Genomic DNA, 23,146 nt, shown 5'->3' with positions numbered 1-23,146 from the left:
TAGCTGAGTCATGTCTGACTCTTTTATGACCCCATAGACTGTAGCCCACCAGGCCCCTCTGTCCATGGGATTTCCCAGGCAAGAATACTCTCCCAGGGATCTTCCCTACCTAGGGATCAAACCCACATCTCCTGCATTGGCAGGCAGATAAGTACTGAGCCACTAGGGAATCCCCTTAATTAAGATATATTCGGAGTAAAATAACACAGACACACACTGTTATCTTCCTTAAAAGATATACCTCAAGAAGCAAATAGTAAGATGAAAGTTATGTATGATGCTTCACCTCAAGAAGCAAATAGTAAGATGAAAGTTATGTATGATGCTTCAAAGTGACTCCCACAGTGAGAAGATAATTTGTTTCCTTTTGAGCCAAGTCAGATTGTTGCCTCTAGAAAAAATAAACCTTTAGTTTTCCTCACTCTCTTCCTTTCAAAACATATTAATATCTGTTGACTGATAAGAGTGGAAATTCGGGTTTGTTACCAATTTCAGTGTTCTGTCTAAAGCTAGAAATTAGCTCCTTCATATTCCTTATCATCCTCTCATCTGGAAACTCTCAGTTTATGATACTGCCTGTAGATTGATGGTCCTTATTTTAAATTAACTAGAAATTAAAAAAAATAAAAGTGACCAGTCATACAGTTTTTTTGTCCAATAGGTGGCAAGTTTACCTAACTACAGGGAAGAAATCCCTGTTTGGTTTAAGGGAAGGTTGTACTTTGGAAATGGCAGATAGGTTCTTTTTGCGGAGGCTGGGGATTATGGTGGTAGGATTAGGGGAAAGGTCCAAGGGAATCAATGAATATTTAGAAGAAAAGAAAAAAGTCATGGACTGTGTAATCTACTCTGAAGTTGCACTGACATGTTGGGCAAATATTTGTAAAATGACATTGTATTAATACTACCACTGGAAAAAGTTTTTTGTATAGTTATCAGCATAGTTCATTAAATCTAGATCATAAGAATTACACCTTATTAAAAATAAGTAACAAAATTTTATTTTGTTTATTCAGCAAATACTTTTTGAACACTTATTCCGGAGGGAGGCACTGTTTTATGTTTTGTGTAGAAACTATACGGCAACATTTTTTTATTTAATATTATGAAACTCTGAAACCAAGGAAGCATTTTGTGTGTGTGTATGTTTAATGAAGCTTCATCTAAGTCATTTTATAGGCTTGATTTCTTGTGTTTAAGTTTGTAGTCACTAAGTGGCAATTTAGCTCCTGCTTCTACTATATTTTAATATGTAGGTTATTTATAATAAGGTTAGTTTGATCAAAAAGATCTTTAAAAGCAGACGATGTGAAGTACGTTTGCTTCAGAATGAACGAAATATAAGAGGGTACATAAACTTCATGACTAGCAAACTGGGGGAGGATAATCTAATCTCTCAGAGGTTGGCATGTTCTGTTTGTTAATAAACAGTTATCTAGAGTGCTAACACTTCTGCAGAGGTGAAAGGACAAAGTCGGTCCCTGAGAGTAACTGGATGCTCCTTACTTTGTTCAAGGAAAGCTTTTATAATGTTTTCCGGGTATGACTTTTTTTAGTTGGTATTCCTGTTTTAAAGTGCAGCCTTTCAAGTGAACGGGTTACATGTAGCATAAGCTTTGACACGGCCAAACAAGTTAAACAGCTACCTTTATTTACAGCTGCAGGACTAGGATAAGATCTTTTCCAGAAAGAAAATTTGATTAATGACTCTTTTCTAGAGTGGGGACAACTGCAGACTTTTCTTTCGCAGAGCGTGAAATGTGCCTCTTCCTGCCGAGGGGCCTCGTCCTAGCCGCGGCTCGCGGGGCGACTTCCAGCCTCAGGTGTCCCCTTAGGCTGCGGGCCGCGGCCGCTCTCCGGGGCGGGCGTCCGGGACTTCCTGTCTGGGCGCGGGGCGGAAGGATCGCGTTGCCAGCCGAGGCGGCCACCGCCGCCGCCGCCGCCCCTGCCGTTAGGTGGTGGGGTTTCTCAGCCCGGCGGCGGGAGGCGGGCCGGCCTCGGCTTCCTGTCGGAGGACGCGCAAGGATCCGGGCGTCTGAGTGTGCGAGTGCGTGAGTGTGTGTCGGCCACACGGCGTGTGTCTCCGGCCGCGGGTTCCGCCTCCTCCCCTGCCGCCGCTGCTCACGGTGTAAGTCAATGTGAAGCAGCAGCTCCAGCCCCGGGATAAACATGGCGACGTCTCTGCATGAGGGACCCACGAACCAGCTGGATCTGCTCATCCGGGCTGGTAAGGACAGGGGAACTTTCCTCCGGTGCATCAGTGTAGCAGGAGAGGGGGTGCACAGGAGGCGGGGTGGCTCCCCTGTAGCGGTCAGTGCAGGGGGGACCATGTCCATCAGTCACTGGGGCGGCCGGGGGAAAGGGGGGTAGTGAATGAAGTAATGGAGGCGACGAATCAGGAAGTGATCACCTTGGAGAGTAACCTGCCTCGAATCCGGCGCTGTCGCTTCAGGGTGGGTTTGTGGAGCAGCGGCGGCAGCTGCCGGGCGGAGCGCTGGCAGCGGGTGCCGGGGAACGGAACCGCAGTTAAGTTGGGGACTCGGGGGCGGACGAGTTGTGCGCTTCACCCCAGTTGCTGAGGAACCAGGAAGTGAGTGAGGCTGTTGTCTCCCGGCAGCGCCTGCCACGCTGTCTGACCCGAGAGGCCGCTACTGCCTGCGGTCGGGGGCGGCCGGCTTCTCGGGTGGACGCTCGCCACTCCCGCCCCGTCCTTCTTTCAGACTTGGTCCACAAATCCTCGACTTCCGCATAGACGAGGCAGCCCCGGGCCATGTCCGGTAGATCGATACGCGCCAAAAAAAAAAAAAAAAAAACTGACTCTCGTCCTCACATCTCCACCTTGTGCGGTCTCAGGAGTAACGGTTCTGGAAAGGATCACTTAATAACGTGGAGCGGCCCGGGGTGGTGTTTCTCTCAAGGGCCCGCCTCCCTTTCCTCGTTTAGTGGGCGGCAGTGGAGAAGTAGGTTTATGCCCCTTCCCTCGTGGGTTGTTTTTTTTAGGGGGGGAGAATGGAAAAGACACGGAATGTATTTTGTACCCCTGCCCCGGAGCGTTGGGGCGTCAGAGAAGAACGTTTATTTTGGTAAACAGTGGGTGAAGGTGGGGCGGGCGGGAGGGAGTCTTGGCCCTAGGGAAGTCTCCGCAAGGAATTGCCCCCCTTACCCCTCCCCCCCAAGCCTCCCACCTTAGCGGAAGCGCCTCGGAGAGGACAGAACGGACGGGATTGACAGGCCTCTGGTTCCAATCTGCTCGCTGAGTTGTTCCAAATAAGAACGTTGGTTTCTGGGGGCGGGACTCCGGGCCCGCGCTGGGCCAATGAAGATTGGGCGGGAGTGAAGCTGACAATGTACGCATGGAATTGGAGGGAAGAGGAGTGTAAACACGGAAGTGGCCGCGGGGGTGGGGGATGTGCAGCGCCACTGCTGCAGCGGAAGGGCACGGACTTAAGTTACATAGAAAAAGCAGCTTTACTTAATAGCAGACAGCGCAGTGAGAGTCCTGAATAGGCGTAGCAGTGCTTGAGTACGATTTACTTACTGTAGTGAACATAAATGTTCCTTTCCCTGGGTTCTGTTTCATATCGCCATCGATGGGAATTGGAAGATGGGGAATAGTCATCGAAGAGCATTGCTGTGAAAGGTCTTACGTCTGTTTTCCATCCATTGTTTTTAGGCAGTGAAGTTAGTAGTTTAGTTGGGGAAACTGTTTCAGTTCGATTGGGAGAAATCATAAATGTGTATTTAACAGAACTTAATCTTTAAAATGTAACACTGCACAGTCCCAAAGAAAAATCACAGTGAGTAGTGATGAAAGCACATTTGACAGTTATTTTCTGATTAGAGCAAGATCTTAAATATTAGTGAAAAAGGGGCAGAGTACAATGAGAACTTGGTCCCTTTGTGTAAGTTCAGTCTATTAATACTGTATGAATTAAGGGATAGAATTTTTGGCTTTATATTATTGGTACTAACAATACTTTTGTTTAGGTCTGTCATGTTGAGCATGTACCTTTTCAGAAACGTTCCTAGTGGTTAGGAGAACTTTAGGATAGCCCATGCAGTAAGAATTTTTAAAAATACTGTGAAGATAAGAAATCTTAATTTTGCCAAGAGAAGATCCTTTTTATAAGCTTTTGGCATTATCAAAACCGAATGTGATCTGTAGGTATTTTGCTAGGAGTGGATATGTACAGATAGTCTACAGTTTTAAAAATACAAAAGTTTTATCTTCTTTTGATGAGATTTTTTTTTAAAGTGAAATGCTGTTTTCCAGTTCTGCTGCATTTCACAAGGATATACAAATCTTACAATTGAAGTTTGTGATAATAGTGTTCTGTGAAGAATACATTTTAATACAATTGTTTTCAAATATTTCCTCAGTCATGTTCATGTAATCTGAAATTCCTTTATAAACTCTGTTTTAGAAGGAAATTTGAGACAGGTTTGCTAGTTTATCCAAGGTTTATTCATTGAAAAAGTTGGGGAGGAAATGTGACCTGGAAAATGAAGAATCATGGATCTAAATTTTTATTGCTGCCAGTTTCCAGTGATGTTCGGAGAGTAATGTTTAAAGGGTTTGTATTTGTAAATGGACATAATGATACTTTTATTCCCTTGAGCGAAGTCATCAAATGTTAGAATTATTCCTCACAAAGGTTTACAGTCTAATTGAGGAGACAGGTGACAATCTATATAATACATAAATGTTAAATTTAATTAAAGTGATTGCTGTATGGGTTTATGATAAGTGTAGAATAGAATAACTGATAGTAAGGAAAACTTTTACAGGAGATAAGCTTTAAACTGAGTATTATTAGCATAACTGTTGTTTCTAAGTAGGTACAAAGTACTTAGAATTATCACTACTGTTATATGTTAAGATGTTAGAGGATATATTTTTGCTTTTATTTTCCTCCTTTAGAGACTTAACTGTCAACTTTAGCTATCAACTTCAGCTTTAGTTATCAGTGTTTATGTTGTCAGAGGTGTTTGAATGAAGAATGAAGTAAATATAAATACACTTGTTTATTAAAAATAACTTTCATTTTAACATACAAAATACTTCTTTGTGGTAGAGACTTGACATACTTTATTAAAAACTTTCACTGGCAACATGATATATGAGAAAGAGCCTTGACCCTGAGGTCAGGAGATAAGAATCTTCATCCTGCTGTCCCTAAACTGCTTTAAAGCTTCATTTTCTGTAAGAGAACAGGATTGACTAGGTGATTTCTACTAACTTTTAAAGCTCTAAAACTATAGGCAGCTCAGATATATTTAATGGAAAGTGAAGGTTCTCATTTTCTTGGATTTATTTACACCATGTGAGTGAATTTGTCTAAGGTCATTATGTAATGGCGAGGTTAACTTCTTTCACCAATCTTTGTAAGTGTCTGTATGTTGAATAAGACACAAGATATAGTTTATTTAATAATTTAGACCCATTTTTAGTCTGTAAGGAAAAATAAATATTCCTTAATATTTATGCAAAAGTATTGTGTACATGTGGTCTGTGTTTTTTGAAGACTTCAAGTTTAAAATATTCTCCCTTATTATCAAGTATATGCTTTCCTTGACTTTTTTTTTTTTCATCTTTTTTTGAGAAATTGAAAATTGGGAAAGTGGAGAATTAGAGAATTGAGAAATAGGGTAACCAAAAGTATTGTTCTGCTTTGAGTTATTGAAGGGAAGGGGGAAGGGGGAAATTTTTCTGGAAATGCAGCCTGAGTATTTTCCCGGACAGAACAAATCTGTCTACTTTGTCAAAATTAATCATGAAATTTGAACTTGAAAATCTAATTTATTATAAACAGGAATACCTAGTATCAACCTTGAAAAGATCATTAATTTGAAAAAAAAATTTAGCAAGCAGTGAAAAAATGAGGGCCTGTGTTGAAATAAAATTGGAAGAATGGCATTAATTTTTTAAAAATTTATTTGAAAATGTGTTTAAGAAATTACTCTTCAGAATTCATTGCAGCATTAGTACTAAAATTCATAAAAAATTGAGTTAAAGAGTAAGTTATCAATATGTAAATAGTCATTCCAGGTAGTTCACCATCAGTTTCGTTTAGGGACAAATTTAACTGGTGGAAAGGGGCAGGCAGGAGAGTGTTTCTGATTTTTGAAAAGTTAAAAAAACTTCATGTGCAAGTAAGTTGACAAAATACTATCGTACTTATGGAAATGGAATTATAATTTTTTGTCCACGCATTGATTTTATGTTTAGAAGCTAAAACTTACAGAAATAAGAGGATAGAATTTGGGTGTTCTTAATTATGTTTGATACTAAATTACACCTGTGGTTCTTAAAAACTGAAATTCCTGGGAGTCCCCCCAGACTCTTTAAGGGGAGTCTGTGGAATCAAGTTATTTTCATGATAACGCTAAGATATATGCCTTTTCACTTTTACGAATGTTCACGGGAGTTTTCTAGAGGCTACATGGCTGGATGTAACAGATCAAATGAAGAAGCAAATATGAGAGCCCCAGTGTTTTCTACTATGTATTAAAAAGATTTGCAGAAATGTGAACTACTTTTTAAATTTTTGCTTTTAAGAAAAAGTTACTTTTTATAAAAGTAAAAGTTTTTTTAGTTTTAATTTCAAATAGGATAAATATCTAAACATGAGACTTATATAAGCAAAAGTGTAAAAAGATTCTTTGACCAAAGATGTTTGCAAATAGCTGTACTATAGTTTAATTAGTCTACACTTTGAGTACCATAGCGACTAGCCTTATTTGGCGATTGAGTATTTGAAATGTGATGGATAAACCAAATTTTTAATTTTATTCAAACATAAAAACTAACAGTAGAAAACTTCTTGACCATGTAAATTTCTTTTACATGTTGAAAAGGCAATGGTTTTGAATATACTGGGTTAAATCAAAGGTACTAATTTCACTTTCCACTAACTTTTCTCAATGTGGCTGCTGGACATTTAAAAATTACATGTGGCTCTTGTTATCAGACAGCTCTACTTTAGAAAATTATTTTATTCTCTTTCCGTTCTTAACCTTATAATGAAGCTGTAGAAAGTCAAAGGGGCACAGGTAAAGATGGATACCTTTATCTTTCCTCCTTTTCAGTGTGTTCATTTGTGTTCTTTACTCATCTGTTACTGTTACAGTCCTGGGACTTCAGAGAATAAGCTGTGGTAAGTCAGGTGTGGTAGTTGAGTGATGGCCTTGTAAATACTAGTTTATGGTCTTGTAGGGGAATACCACTATCACCTAATGAAGTGTTTTCTAATTTTTCCTATGGCTGTCAAATTGCTGTTAATTTTTATTTTTGACTTTTAAAAACATTGTTATGAGCTAAGTCTATTGCCAGCATTCTCTTCTGCAAAGCTGAGAGGTATGTCTCTTGTCAGACTTAATTACCAAGTTTGGTATTTAGTAACAGCTGTTGAGTGAGTCTGGAATCATCCACCATACAAACACCAGTTGATTAGAAAGCTAGAAATGGAACAGGACTCTTACCAATAGTAAAGGAAGGCATAAGCAAATTTAATTTTGACACTGATCAAAATAGTTTTGAAATTTATTTGATACATTTAGTTTTTCAAGGAATGTTGACCAGCAACCTAACTACTAGTGGTAACTAGTTGATGATGTGCCTGTCAGATAACTTTTTGCTTCATTGCTTCTATTTTTAAAATGAGGTTTTTTTTAACTCCCATAAATTTAATACATAGGCCTAGAAAAACACCAGTAAATCAGGTTTTAAGTAAGAGATAATAATTCTCAGCTGTCACTTGTAAGTTTACTTACTTTGATGGCACAACACTTTTATTTACCTTAAGAATTGTGCAGAATTTTAGTTGTATTTGAATTATTATTTAGTTCTATTTGTATTGAATTCAAATTGTATTTGAATTACTGATAAGAATAAAATAGTATTGAAAAGTTTTCAATTATTACGGAAAGTTGAATAGGAAAAATATTTCTTAAATTTCTGTTACCAAAAACTACTTGTTGACTTATGTCAACAAAAGAAGAGTAAAAGGAGATAGTGTTGCCTTTCAACAAAATGGATTAAGTATTCGTGGAAACTGTCAAATTATTTTGCATCTTTGTTTTGAAATATTTTACTCCTGTTTATCTTTTCGATACTTTCTGAACTATTTGTATAAGCTTCATGAGGCCAGAGATCTTTCCACACTTGTATCTCAGGTTTGTAGCACAGGGTAGATCCTAAACAACCATTTATTGACTGTACATAGCAGAGTATAAGATCTGATCATTAGTTCATAGAGAATTGATGCATTTTTAATATTCTCATCCTAAATTTAAAGGATAAATGTGTTAATATTCTTCTTAAATTTGTATGTTTTCTCTTTGTTTTACTATGTACATGTACGATATTTTAGAGAAATAATATTTTGAACTTAGAAAGGGGAGGTTGAGGTTGGAAATAAGAGCTAGGAAATTTTAACTGACATAACTACCATGAAATCATGGTTTTGAAAATATACCTCAAGCTATGTAGGAATTCGGGGCAGCATAATATGTAACTGTTGGGAAATTTTGTTTATAACTTAAAACATTAAAATATCTGGTAAGATTCTATTGCTGTATTATTATCAAATACTCAGAGCTCTAACTTTAATATGGTAGAGTTTTAGGGTGTGTCTTAATACAATTACATAAGGAATTAGTTTACCCAGGGTAGTTTATTAATAGCACCTCAGACAACAGCTAAATTGCAACACAAGCAGACTTTAAAGAGAATGAAGTTCTTAGAATAAACTTTAAAACCCTGAAGCTGCTTCCCAAGGTTCTTTAGTGCACATGAGTATTGTAGGGAGGTAATTTGAAAAAAAAATACTTGAGAATGGTAATACATTTTGTACTTACTAATAGTAAGTTTCTTAAAGTTGAGCTAGAAGGACTGATTGAAGCCTCTGCTTCAGTGAAGCTGCAGATAAGAGTAAGCAGGGTCACCTAAAGATAGATTTACTTAGAGGTTTGGCTGCCTCTCTGGAACTGTTTAGCTTTGAGCAGATTTCCATAAATGGAAAGAGCAACTGGAGAGACTCGGTACCTTGGTTGAGAGTGTGGATGATGTGCAACAGGTGGTAAAGCAGTCACTGGATTTTTTATAAATGTTCTCCAAATGACTGGTGTTTAAGGCTGAGGCCTTAGCACTTGGTGAATTTTGAAACTAAGTGAAAAAATCTTTTTCAATTAAAAGTTTACTAGAAATAATTTTAAAAGATGCGTATCTTTAGTGTGTAGAACTTGTGAATATATAATGGTTTTACGAAATTTGTGTATTTCTTTTAGTCCTTGAGAGGACGTCTTGAGAAAGATCTATCAAATTAGAAACTGTTAAACATATTTGTGTTTCAGATCCTCTTACAAAGTAGATTTTCAGTATTTCAAATCAGGATGTGAAATTAATATATCATTAGGATAATGAGTTTGTGCTTGGATTGCTACTTTTCCTGTAAGGTCTGTCGGTTGTCCTTAACTTTAATAAATAAAAGAAATACTTACATACCTACTATATGAAGAATCTATGTTAGGAACTATAACAGATATAAAGGTGATTAAGACAGGCCTCCCTTGGACTTCCTTGGCAGTCAGTGGTTAAGGCTCCACGCTTCCACTGCAGGGGGCATGGGTTTGAACCCTGGTCTAGGAACTGAGATCCTTCATGCCATGCCATCTGGTTAAAAAAGTTGGGGGGGTGGGGTGGAGCTAGCCCTCCCTGATCTCATGGAGCTTATAATCACATAGAAATGATAAGAAATTATCACCATTTATTAAATTCTTAAGGAAATCACTGCATCTAATTCTCAAAACTATATGAGGTAAGTAATATTACTATTTAGTGAAAGAGGAAACTGGGCCATACAAGGATTTAAATTACTGGCCTTAGGTTACAGAAATAAGTGGCAGAAACTAGAACCAAAGCTTTTTCACAAATAATTTAACCAGCAAAGCATAAAATAAGTGTTAGAGAAGTTACAAAAGGTGGTAGAATTAGGAAAGGCTTCATGAAGGCTGGGGTTGGGGGGCGATAGGAACACTCTCTTTTGTCTTTCTAAATTTCTGGGGTGAAACCCAGCAAAAGCCAGTGAAATCGTGAAGAAGAAAGCAGATAATTGTGAAGAAAATTTCTAAGTTCTCTGGTGCACTCACCATGAGGGTTTGTAAGAATTGAACTAATTCATTAAAGTAATTTAGAAATATGAGTCTGACTGATTCTGATAGGTGTTAACCCCTGATTTTAGTAGCAATATGTTAAAATTACAATAGACTTCATAGGATTGTTAATCTACAGCTATCCTCCCCCCCCCACCCCAAGTTAGTTTTGGCTTAAAATTGATACAGAGTTCAAATTTCAAGAGTCTGTCTTTGTTTTCCTTTGGATAAGATTCAGAAATTTCTAATTAATCTCAATAGTTGCTTGTTAGTCAACATTCATTTTATAAATGGCAGGTTTGTTTTAGTTTTTAAATTATTGCTGTAATTTGTATAGACTAATATGCATTAATGGCTTATTTAGAGTTATGAACTAAACATGAGCATTTAGTTCAGTAATGTGTTCAATGCATTTTTATTGAGTGGAACTTATTTTCCCTCCAGTGGAAGCATCAGTTCATAGCAGTAATGCACACTGTACAGATAAGACAATTGAAGCTGCTGAAGCCCTGCTTCATATGGAATCTCCTACCTGCTTGAGAGATTCAAGAAGCCCTGGTATGTGAACTGTTCTTTATTATATTAAAGATATATCATTTCATGTATCTAGAATAAAAATTTTTTTTTAATCCAAGGGAATTATTGTTCTCAAAGTCTATTGTACATAAATATCTGTGACAGCAGTAACTGGTCTTTACCTGTCAATGTTCACAAGTCTTAAATCCTTTAAATACTTAATTTTCAAAATTAAGTCCTTCCTTCAGTGATAACGGGCAGTAGTTCTGGGACCACTCCCTGGAAGAGACAGGAGGCAGTGTCCACCTCTCTTCACACTCCCTTCAGGCTTCAGGTTTTCCATTGGTTTTGGTCTCTTTTAACAGATTGCCTTTGAGAATCTTTTTGTCCCTAATTTTAATGTCCAAATGTTAATTTGACTTAATACGGTAAGATTGACCCTTCTTTTAGGGATTTACAGTAAATACTAAGATCAACTGTACTTTTTAATTAGAGTAGTAATCCTGTGTGTTATTCAGGAATATGAGAAGAAAATTAGTGCACATTGGTCAGTGTATTAATCTATAGTAGTATGTATTAATTGAAATGGAAATGTCATATCCTACTCAGGCGCATTGAAAGGAAGCCAGAGTAACATTATTGTATGTAATAGAATACTAAAAATATGTATGCACCATTTCAGTGACCCAAAATATTAGGGACTGTTCCGTTAAATAAAAGATTGAAAGGTGATACTCATTTGGCTATAATGAGCAGGTTTTCTTTTCATATTTAAAATGAACTGTAGGAACTTCCCTGGTGGTCCAGTGGTTAAGACTCAGCCTTCCAATGCAGAAGGTGCAGGTTTGATCCTGGTGGGCAAACTTAAGATCCCACATGCCTCGGGGTGCAGCCAAAAGTTATTTAAAAAAAAAAAAGAGAGAGAGAGAGCCATAAGTGATTACTTTCACTGAATACGCTTTCATTATTTTAATGTTATACCAGGTGTATGTTTTACCTTGTTAGAGAATAATGATGAGTAAATAGAAGGAAAATAATTATTAACTCACTGTTATACTGTTTTATTTTCAACTGTTTTCCCAGTTGTCAAAATGATACAGTCTTTTACAGTGAACCTGAAGTACCTACAGTGTGAAGCAAGGGGGTTGACTCTCATGATCTCCCCCTTTACCCAGAAGATTAACATTTCCTTCAGGTCGAGTTTCTTTGCATCTATTTACTTACATACTTCAGATCATATCGTATATTCAACAAATTAACCTCAAGTTCTTACCCTGCTTTGATGAATTCTTAGTAACCTCACCTTTGCTAAAAATTGAATTGTCCATGCTAAGAGGCATTAATGGGGGTGGGAAATTTTAATTTTTCAACTTTTTTTTATAGTGGAAGTGTTTGTCCCTCCTTGTGTATCAACTCCAGAATTTATCCATGCTGCTATGAGGCCAGATGTCATTACAGAAACTGTAGTGGAGGTGTCAACTGAAGAATCTGAACCAATGGATACCTCTCCTATTCCTACATCACCGGATAGCCATGAACCAATGAAAAAGAAAAAAGGTAGGGTGTATTTATAAATTTCTGGGAAATTGGGTGAAATTTTTTCTAGTATCTTTTTTCTCCATCGAGGGAGATGGGAAATACATGTTGTATTTATGATCAATGTTATACTGATTAGATATTCTCAAAAAATTGAGATTTTTAATTGTGTCTTTTAACATGTTCATAGTGTTTAAAGGAGTTAGTAGTTGAGCCCTAAAAGTAGTTGCCCAAAAATGAGATTATAGTAAGAGCTTGATACACCAAAGGGGTCCATGGGGTTGCAAAGAGTCAGACATGACTGACCAACTGAACAACACAGAAGGAAGATCAGGGAGTCACTGCACATTTTTCTACTTTGTGATCCTTTTAGGTACTTGGTAACTTAAAAGTATTCTTGACTCTGTTTTTCATAACCTTATCTTCCTACTCTCTTGTGGGCATTTTAAAATAAAAAGCCCAATTTTCTTCCCCACTATCTTTGGCCTTAAAACATCAAGATTGCCCGTAGGGAATTCTGAGGAAACTAAACTCACCATTGGGTAAAGAGCATTTCCACTTACTCTTTGACTCCTGCTGAAACCTGTGTTCATCTGATCCTGGGGGTTGGGGCGGGTGGGGTGAACACAATGCTCCAGTCCATCTCCAGCATCCTGAGTGGGTTCTTTTTTTCTGTTTGAATCAAAGGTAAAATTTGAAAGAAGTGAAATTCTGTGTAAATGGGTACTCACCTAATTCCACTTTGTTCTCTGCCTCTTTCTGCACATTTTAGAAGGGGAGGGGGGGAGCGGATAAAATCAAAGGCAAAAAATAAGAGGGAAAGTTGTGTTAGGAATAATGGTATTATCTAATCATTTATTAGGTAGCAGTATTTCAGATTGCTGTGATGTTCACAGGTCTGTGCATCATTGCTGTGAGGGACACAACAGAGAATAACACAGTTGCCTTCTCTCTTATAATATAGATTATATATGTATTTGAGATAAGGCATGGATGAGCGAATTTAGAAGGAAGAATTACTTTGCCCTGTAAATGTTTAAACAGAAGGCACACATGTAAATAACCCTGTTTACCCACTGCCCACTGTAGCCTTTGGCTGGTTGTATCTTATGCAAACTGTTAAAAAATACCTAAGAAAATTTTAGATTTAAATGAAGAGAGAAAAGACTATGAAAAGCTGGGAGTATTTAGGGAACCAAGATCTCTAGATAAATAGGTTGATCTGTGTACATGATAGTATGGTATAAACCAGAAAATAATTTGCCAATTTAATACTAATCTTATGTATTTGAAAATAGGTGGTCTTAATGAATGACAATTTAAAAATTACGTATAACACTACCAGTTATTCATTTGTGGTTAAGGACATTTGGGACATAGAAAGTTAAGTAGGTTATTTTTAATAGTAGGGCCTTATTTTTATTTCCAGAGCTTTTAATATACTAATGTGCATTATAAATCTCCAAGAGATGATTATCTGCAGTTCTGAAAGTTAATTTGACTGTAGAACCCTTTTCCTACTGATGAATAACCTATTTGTCAAATAACATGATTTGGGACATGCTGCTATAGAAAACAAGCCTTTGGGGACTAACCTTTCCATTAAGGAGTTGGGCTTTTGTGCTTGAATTTAGGAGACAAAGAAGATGTTGGGTCTTATAACTGACTGCATATTTTGTACATATAAATATTTTGTACATATAAATAGTATTTAAATTGAGAAATTAGGCTCTATTTTTAATTAGGAGACTGGTGAACTTTGTTTTAATTTTTGCCAAAACATACTTCTTATTGATTAGAATTACCATAATGAAATCCTAGAATATAATAGCTATGCTTTTTCAAATATAAATTAGGGCATTTTAATTTAGCTCTAGATAATCCTTGATAATGAAGAGTAGAGACATCAGAAATCCCAGGTGTATGACAATCACCAAATCAGTAATATTATACTTAATATTCCCAGTCTCTTTCTTGAGACTTCCCTCACCTGCCAGCATTCATCTTTCAATGCTGAGGGTTGAACACAACACATTTCAGAAATACTCTTTCCTTACTGTAGAGAAGTGTAGCTCTTGCTTTTCTGTTCATTGTGGATGTTGGACTGTCTTGAGCACGGCTTAGGGCAGAAGTGAGTGAGGAGAAACGAAAGGGCACAAACATTTCTTAGACATATGAAGCAATTACTAGGAAGATTTTTTTTTTTATCCTTATACCTGAGGTGGGGAAATTTATGCTTTAATTCTGGTGAATTGATTGGCTCAGAGCAGTAGAGAGTGTTTAAAATAATATTTTTTACTTTTCCTCATTTGAGCTCAAAGGGCTTCGCAGATTATCAGATCTTCTGCAATAGGTAGGTAAAGCTTTTTCTAACAATTCTGTAGAACAGAAAACAAAAGTTTATACTAGAATTTGTTTCCATTGCTACATTATTGGAAAAGGTTAGCAAATTGAGGCTGTGACCGTGTAAATAATAGGTTAGTAGTACCTGACTTGCCATATACATTGATTTTACTATCAATGCAAAGAGGGGTCGCAGAGTCGGACATGACTGAGCGACTGAACTGTAATTTATATTGCAGAAGTGCTTTTAATGTTCCTTTTAAAAGCAGCTTTTATATACACAGTATATTAATCCATAAATTAGTGTCTAGTTTCAAAAATAATGTGTTATCAAAAAGGCTGCTATCATGTTTCTGTTATTTTTCCTGTTTTCCATGTATGGTTTCAATATCTTCTTTTTTCAGTTGGCCGTAAACCCAAGACCCAGCAGTCGCCAATTTCCAATGGGTCTCCTGACTTAGGTATAAAGAAGAAACCCAGAGAAGGAAAAGGTAATTTGGGGAGGGCTGTTTTGTAGGTGAGATGGATATATATAAATTTTTTTCCCCCGGTCAAGTACATTTGTAGGAAAATTACTTCTAGTACGCACTGTAGTGCTGTCTTGGATTGTAATTCTTAATCGAGAGTGTATGAGTATCACACAGGGAGCTTTTTCAAACTTATCTCTGCCTGGTCCTTACCCAGTGAGGCTCTGTAGGCATAGAGAAACTGTTGGGAGTGAAGCTGGGCAAGCATTTGGATTTGGAAAAGGCCCTAAGTGCAGTCTGATGCACACCTGTGTTGTTTTGGACGATGTGTGTGTGTTTACACCCATCCTCATGGAGAGTCAAATGGAGGCACTTACATTTGAGAAGGTGTATGAAACTAAGACTTCATTTCTGATACATACTTTTTTAACTGATAGAAGCAAGGTGAATTTACTTTTCCAATCAACCAACTTCAGGCATGTCAGTAAGGATGTCTAAACAAAAATTTGATGTATTTTTTAAAAAATGTGTATATTGAATTTGTATATTCTCGTTAAAAGCAAAAATAACAATAAGCCTTCTACATTCTCTGCTCTCTTAATTTGTTGGATTAAGTCTTTAATAAAATTAAGTCAGTAAATCTACCAAGAAATTTGGTTAGATTTTTAAAAATCCAGTTATGTAAACCTCCATTTACTTAGGAACTGTTATTCAGTTTGGGACAAGTTTAGGATAGTTTTATTTTCTTTTCTGTCTTTGGTTGTTTTACATTCCTAACATCTTAGGTTTTATCTTTTAATTTGTATTGAAAACCTTAAAACTTTATTAGTAGTAAGTGTTAGAAATTTGAACTGTAAATATACAGTTATTACTGTTTTTAAAATTACTCCCATCATTAATGGTATCTCTTATATTCAAAGACCTTATGTTTACCACTGGAAAAAAATTTTGTGGTAACCTATTTTTACCAGTCAAAATCATCTTTCATTGAAATTTCAGTTTTGTAATAAACCTGAGGCAATATGTTGTCATGTGAAGATTAAAGTCATTACAGTCACACTTGGATTAAAAATCCAGTCAGTGCTTCATCTTCTGCAAAATTATGATGTCTGCATAGACTCCATGAACTATCTTATCTGATAAAGAAGGCTTCCCATTCTGAATTCTGTTTTCCTTAAAACCAGAAATAGAATTGTTCATTTTAACTTAGGGATGATAACTGGAATGAAGCAGTTGAAGATAATCTGAAGAATGTCAGTGGGTCTAACTATAACTAATTCATTAGACACCGGAGCATTCAGATCCCTACTATGTACAAGGCATTGTCTGTTGCACAAAAATTTCTTCTAGAATGAGTTCTTATAATCTCCAGGTCATAGACAGAATAAAAATCCCCAGCTATACCTCTTGATTCAGTTAAGACTGATGTAGTTGAAAGTTGTGATTTAACACTAAGAGTTTTTAGGTATTGACACTGATGTAATAGGGCTTCGGAGATACAAATGTAATAACATTGTAAAGTTGAAGATTAATCTTTTTAGGTCAAGAGAATGCACACAGGGCCCAACTATGGGTTATTGGATTTATTGAATTTTCGGGGAAATTACAGGATGAAAATGCTAGAGGAAGAGCATCAGTGTTTAGATTGAGTAGTGGAAGCCTCCCCACCCCAAGGGTCTTCTCATCTAGCTTGTAACTTGGATCTGAATTTTTGAGGATAGTAAAGGGTTAGTGGGCAGGAGCCTAGAGATGACCCGGTGGCTCAGTGGTGGCTTATGTATTCTAATCTTCTTCTCAGGACTCTCTTTCTCTTCTTTCATCAGTTTATGAACCTCCGTACCTAGAGGCTTATGGAGGGAATAAAGAAAAACAGCAGCCTGTCTTTAGTCTTCTCATAACACTGCCCACTACTCCTCCCCACCCTTCCGAAAAAAGAGTGATGCTCTCTTCTCTTTGGGACGAAGTTCCTTATTTTTCCTACCCACATTCCTTCCTTTCCTTCTGGTATGCAAATCTTAGCCACCTGCCAAGACTTAATGTCTTACCAATCCACTTTATTTTCACTCCTGAGATCCCAGACATTATTTTCTGTCATTAATTTGAAATAAAATAGTGCATGGCCTTATGATATAGCTATAGTTTCAAAACTGTTATTTATTTCTTGAACTGTTATTCACTAGACAACACAGTTTGACACTGTACAAATGATTGATAATATAGTCAAGTATTTAATGGCAGACTCTTAGTACATTTGTTCTTTATCAGTAGTAAATTGATTTTTTTATTCAGCTTAAGTAAATACTTGCTTTTAGTTATGTTGATGAATTTTTAATCAGTGTCTATAATTGTTTTCAAAGGAAACACAACCTATTTGTGGGAGTTTCTTTTAGATCTACTTCAAGATAAAAATACTTGTCCTCGATATATTAAGTGGACTCAGAGAGAAAAAGGCATATTCAAGCTTGTGGATTCAAAGGCTGTCTCTAAGCTTTGGGGAAAGCATAAGAACAAGCCAGACATGAACTATGAAACTATGGGACGAGCTTTGAGGTAAGAACACAAGAGTTTTCAAAGAAAACTTATGTATCTCTTAATATTTAATACTATTAATACTTAAAGTGTGTGAGAGTGCTCAGTTGTGTCTTAACTCTTTGCAACCCCATGAACTGTAGCCTGCCAGGCTCCTCTGTCCATGGAATTCTCCAGGCAAGAATACTGGATTAGGTTGCCATTTCTTCCTCCAGGGGATCTTTCTGACCCAGGGATTGAACCCAGGTCTCCTGTGTCTCCTGTAAGGTGGATTCTTTACCACTGAACCACCTGGGAAACCTGATATTTAAAGAGAAGCTCTTAAAATCTCTTACTTATTATAGCTTTTAATTTTAATTTGGGTGGATTTTCTAGAGGAACTTCTTGGATTTGGAGGCAGATGGAGAGAGAGGTTTAGTCTAAATGGCTAAAATTTGAACACTATTGGAAAATCCATTTGTGGAAAATGGTGTGCCCTTAAGAAAATTAAACCTAAACATAATACAGTTTCCAAACTGAATTTGTTCTTTAGTTCCTGCAAATTTGTTATAATGGTTTTATTGTGATATGAAAATTTTAAGTTTTGTCAGTTTGAGGAACCCACATAACTTTATAATGTACACAGCTTATTCTAATTAAGGGTATTTGTAAATGAACATAGTTTATGTGACAGTGTTCACATATGCCACAAATTCATTTTTACTAAGTATGGTTTTGGTAATTTTCCCACATAAAACAAGTTGCTTTTATAACCTATGTAAATCAGAACTAAATTGTTGCCAGTATCGGTAAAATCCAGTTGTCCCTTAGTAGTATCTGAAGGGTGTGGCTCCAGAACCCTCCTTGGATACCAGAAATTCATGGATGATCAAAATCCCTCATATAAAGTGGGGTAGTGTTTGCTTGTAACCCACTTATATCCCCCCATATACTTTACATCATCTGTAGATGATAAAATACCTAACACAGTGTAAATGCTATCTAAGTAGTTGCTATCACATGGCAAATCCAAGTTTTGCTGTTTGGAACTCTTATGGAGATTTTTTCTCCTTGAGCATTTTCGATCTGTGGTTGGTTAAATCCATGGATGAGGAACCTATAGATATGGAGGGCCAACTGTACAATAATATATTCTGTATTTAGGTTAAATGACTTCCTTTAATAAAAAGTGAGCTTTTAGCTAATTCACAGATTTCAAGGTTATAGGCCATATGGTACCAAGTTCTAATTTCAGAGCTACTTCAAATTCTTAGTCTTTTGAATGGAGTCCCACCTTACCTCTTACTAGAGTAAGTGAATGTTTCTGTTAGCATCTCTTCATGGTATTTTTGTTTGGGGATTGTTGGGGGGCAAACATAATATACTTGACTTATATAATACTTTTTCCTTACAGATATTATTACCAAAGGGGTATCCTTGCAAAGGTTGAAGGACAGAGGCTTGTATATCAGTTCAAGGATATGCCCAAAAACATAGTGGTCATAGATGATGACAAAAGTGAAACCTGTAGTGAAGATTTAGCAGGAGCTACTGATGAAAAATCATTAGAACGAGTATCATTGTCTGCCGAAAGTCTCTTAAAAGCAGCAACTTCTGTTCGTGGTGGGAAAAACTCATCTCCTCTCAACTGCTCCAGAGCAGAGAAGGGTGTAGCTAGAGTTGTGAACATCACTCCCCCTGGTCATGATGCTTCATCCAGGTCTCCCACTACTACCACATCTGTATCAGCAACAGCAGCCCCAAGGTAAGTGAGGGAAACCAGTGGTTGTAATGTATTTAGTTTTTAGAAAACTCTTTGGCAAAACTGGGATGTTCCTTTTTTAATATTTGCATTCTAAGAACTGACTCTTTGTCAAGACTTGGAAAAGTGCTTGGTATTTTTCAATGTATTAATTAAAATATTCTTCTTAAAGTAGATGTCTTTTCTTACTTGAATTGATTTTTATGATTTTATAGATGGAATTTAATGTAGGCTTTTAAATATATATATAAATATATTTAGCTTAGGTTTAAATATATTCATCTCATGTTATTTCATGCTGTAAACTTCAGAGATTTTCAGTACATCTGTAAAATTGGGTCCACTAGTTTTACATCTGTTGGATTTGCATTCACTTTTTTCTCTCTCTCAAAGAGACCTATTTAATAATTTAGCGTGACATATAATCAAATTTATTTTTTTAAATCAACCAGGACAGTTCGTGTGGCAATGCAAGTACCTGTTGTAATGACATCGTTGGGTCAGAAAATTTCAACTGTGGCAGTTCAGTCAGTTAATGCAGGTGCACCATTAATAACCAGCACTAGTCCGACAACAGCAGCCTCTCCAAAGGTAGTTATTCAGACAATCCCTACTGTGATGCCAGCCTCTACTGAAAATGGAGACAAAATCACCATGCAGCCTGCCAAAATTATTACCATCCCAGCTACGCAACTTGCACAGTGTCAACTGCAGACGAAGTCGAATCTGACTGGGTCAGGAAGCATTAACATTGTGGGCACCCCACTGGCTGTGAGAGCACTCACCCCTGTTTCAATAGCTCACGGGGCCCCTGTAATGAGACTATCAGTGCCTCCTCAACAGGCATCTGGCCAGACTCCTCCCCGGGTTATCAGCGCTGTCATAAAAGGGCCAGAGGTTAAATCAGAAGCAGTGGCGAAAAAGCAGGAACATGATGTGAAAACTTTGCAGCTGGTACAAGAAGAAAAACCGGCAGATGGAAATAAGACAGTGACCCACGTAGTGGTTGTCAGTGCGCCCTCAGCTCTTGCCCTTCCTGTAACAATGAAAACGGAAGGATTGGTAACATGTGAGAAATGAAACAGCCGCGCTCCCATGGACATTAGAATGTTAGTGATAGTCCTGATACAAGTATTTGCAAGGATGTCATCGACAGAAGTCAGAAGACTTTAAAACATTTTTAATGCATTTAAGAAAACAATCAAACTTACTGGAAATAAATTACCTATCCCATGTTTCAGTGGGAAATGAACTACATATTGAGATGCTGACAGAAAACTGCCTCTTACAATAGAAACAACTGAACCCGTCAATAAGGAAAAGGACTGAAAGGGACCAAGCAACTCACTACAATATCAAGTTACACTAAGACTTGGAACACTAACACTGTAAGAGGTTATATAGTTTTCAGTGGGGAGGGATTGGGATGGGTGATCTTGTTGTTACATATAGCAATTTTTGATGCATTTTATATGCATACCAGCAATTATTACTGTGTTCACACAGAACTCACTTAACTGGTGCTATGTGAAAACTGCTAATATAGGTATTTTAGAATGTGAATTGAATGGATCCAAAAGCTTCAGAAAGAGGTTAGCAAAAAAGATCTAGTGCGTTTTTTTTTTTTTTTTATCATATAGCTTAAGCTGATTTAAAACAAAGGCCTTAGACTAATTTTCGGTTTTCTTTATTGAAATAAGCTAATGGCTTGTTTGTGTAAAGCTTTTTTATTAAAAGAAAAATTTTAAAAATCTTGTACCTAGCACAGTATTGTTATAGAATTTACATGTAACATTTTATATGGTAGTTTAAGTCTGTCAGTTTCTTAATTGTGGACAAATTAACAGTTGGCTCTGGCCTTTTGCTATAACACGCCTGTTTGTCACTCACCTAGCCCTGGCATCTGTGCAGACATATCCGTTTCAGTTTTGCTGTCACTTGGAAGTTAAGGCTCAGCATGATTTTTGTCAGGTAACTCTAATACCTGGAGTTTTCTTTCTTCCTTTTTTTTTTTTAGTTGAAGTTTAAGAGGGAAAGTACCAGTGTTCAGATTTGAACTATAATAGTTTGTATATTCAACATTTGAAGTATATTCTATTTTGTTGTACTCTTGTTTCAAAGTGTATTCAAGTAGGTTTTCTGAAATATAGAAATGAAATTTACCTTGTGTTTTGGTCTCTGGTGATATTTATAACAATATTCAAAAGCTACTATATAAACATGTTGTTTTAGTTAAGAAGTAATAGAAGTCCTATTTTCCTTCCCAACTGCTGCTTGAAGAAATTATTTTGTTCCATTACATTAATATTTGGCAAATAACCTGCATGTTTCCACTTCCTAATTACTGTCATGTAATTATAATGTTCTACTTACCATAATGAATTTACTATTTTAGTGTTGGCCACACTTAAATAATTTATATTTCAAATCAGACCATATGTTTCTCAATCAGACCTTTTGTGGGTGAGGAAGAACAAATAATACTCTAGCCATTTTAGGAACTGGAGGGACCAGAGGAACATCATTTCACACCAAACTAGGTCCCGTAACTCCACATAATAATGTTCTTTCTATTACAAAGAGAAGTTGTCTATTTTTACATCTTTTAGAAATTTAAATAAACTGAAAATATTTGTGGCCTTTAATTGTGCATTTGGTTAGACACTACTTAGGTTGACAGATTTTTATAACAGCTCCCTTTGTAATCTTTTATGTTTTCCATAAACATACGTGATGGTACTTTTTAATAAAAGCTCAAAGAAAAACTCATTGATTCTTATCCCATTTGGGGTTAATCTCAAACTCTACTCCTTTTAAAACATTTCCTAAATATTTCATGTTTCAAAATCTGTATCATATGCCTTGACACATAACTCAATTGTCTTTTTTTGCACTGCAGTTTCATTTTTTGAGTTACGTCTCCCGTAATATTCTTCTAGGGCAAAGAAGTCACGTGAAAAAGCGTTAGTCATTCAGTCATGTCCAACTCTTTGTGACGCCATGGACTGTGTAGCCCGCCAGGCTCCTCTGTCCATGGGGTTTTCCAGGCAAGAATAGTGGAGTGCATTGCCATTTCCTTCTCCAGGAGATCTTCCCAACCGAGGGATTGAACCTGGGTCTCCTGCATTGCAGACCAGTCTTTAACATCTGAGCCACCAGGGAAGCCCAAGAAGTTACGTGGAAGATAGCTAATGAAACATATTTAAAATGAGCATTTCTTTTCCACCTATGCTGTATTACTAATTGGTTTTCATTAGGCTAAGCCAAGGCTGCTTGCTCACCTCTACCACTCTACCTTAACATTTTCCATGTCTCTTGCAGAGTAAGTTCACCTAAGGTCTCGATTTAGAAACACATGTTGACAGTATGTAATGACGAGGGTATTTCTTCTGATGGGAATTGTCAGTGGTATGGCTTTTAATTGCAACTCTTCTGTTAATCATTATAACTTGTATTTGCATTTTGTGTCCACTGTAACAAAGAACCACATAGCAATGACTTGATGCCACTACATTTTCTAGTCTGGCCAGGCTTTTGAACAATGAATTAGCAGTCAGCCCATTTATTCTTTGGGTCATCTTCCAGCAACAGTTTCAGCCGTTCACCACCATCCTGCTTACCAGCTGGCCAGTATACCTCTTTATAGAGAAAATCGAGGTCTGAGCTGTGAACTCCATTTCTGGACGGCTTGCTGTAAGAGCATCTCCTTATTCCAGCATCCATCCTGAACACCTGCCTTGGGAAGGAGGCAGGTGTGCTGTTCTCTTGTACTTATCACCTCCTCCCCTTTCACAGCTCCTTGGTTTCTTTGTTCCAACAGTCTGTCATTCTTCAGTAGCTTGCAGTTAATTCTGGCTTAGAA

The 23,146-nt window shown here is 37.0% G+C and overlaps 1 protein-coding gene across 12 annotated transcripts in view; it reads left to right on the top strand.

Annotated features, from left to right (window-relative positions):
* ELF2 (E74 like ETS transcription factor 2) overlaps window positions 1–21,446 on the top strand; it is a 99,203-nt gene extending 77,757 nt beyond the window's left edge. For 4 of the 12 annotated variants that reach the window (XM_006079269.4, XM_044930439.2, XM_044930440.2 and 1 more), the window contains 7 exons: window positions 10,597–10,710; window positions 12,052–12,225; window positions 14,519–14,557; window positions 14,952–15,038; window positions 17,372–17,564; window positions 18,937–19,287; window positions 19,737–21,446. In XM_006079269.4, the coding sequence (XP_006079331.1) occupies window positions 10,597–10,710; window positions 12,052–12,225; window positions 14,519–14,557; window positions 14,952–15,038; window positions 17,372–17,564; window positions 18,937–19,287; window positions 19,737–20,364 (1,586 nt within the window). In that variant the 3' untranslated portion in view covers window positions 20,365–21,446. Of the gene's footprint in view, window positions 1–401; window positions 2,228–10,596; window positions 10,711–12,051; window positions 12,226–14,518; window positions 14,558–14,951; window positions 15,039–17,371; window positions 17,565–18,936; window positions 19,288–19,736 lie in introns of those variants that run through there. The other 8 variants (XM_006079270.4, XM_044930442.2, XM_006079273.4 and 5 more) reach the window with 7 other exon arrangements.
* The last annotated feature ends 1,700 nt before the right edge of the window (window positions 21,447–23,146 follow it).

The sequence above is a fragment of the Bubalus bubalis genome, chromosome 17 (assembly GCF_019923935.1).
Source record: "Bubalus bubalis isolate 160015118507 breed Murrah chromosome 17, NDDB_SH_1, whole genome shotgun sequence".
Lineage (NCBI taxonomy): Eukaryota > Metazoa > Chordata > Mammalia > Artiodactyla > Bovidae > Bubalus > Bubalus bubalis.
The sequence above is the reverse complement of the archived record's forward strand: the minus strand, read 5'-3'. Positions and strand labels throughout refer to the sequence as shown.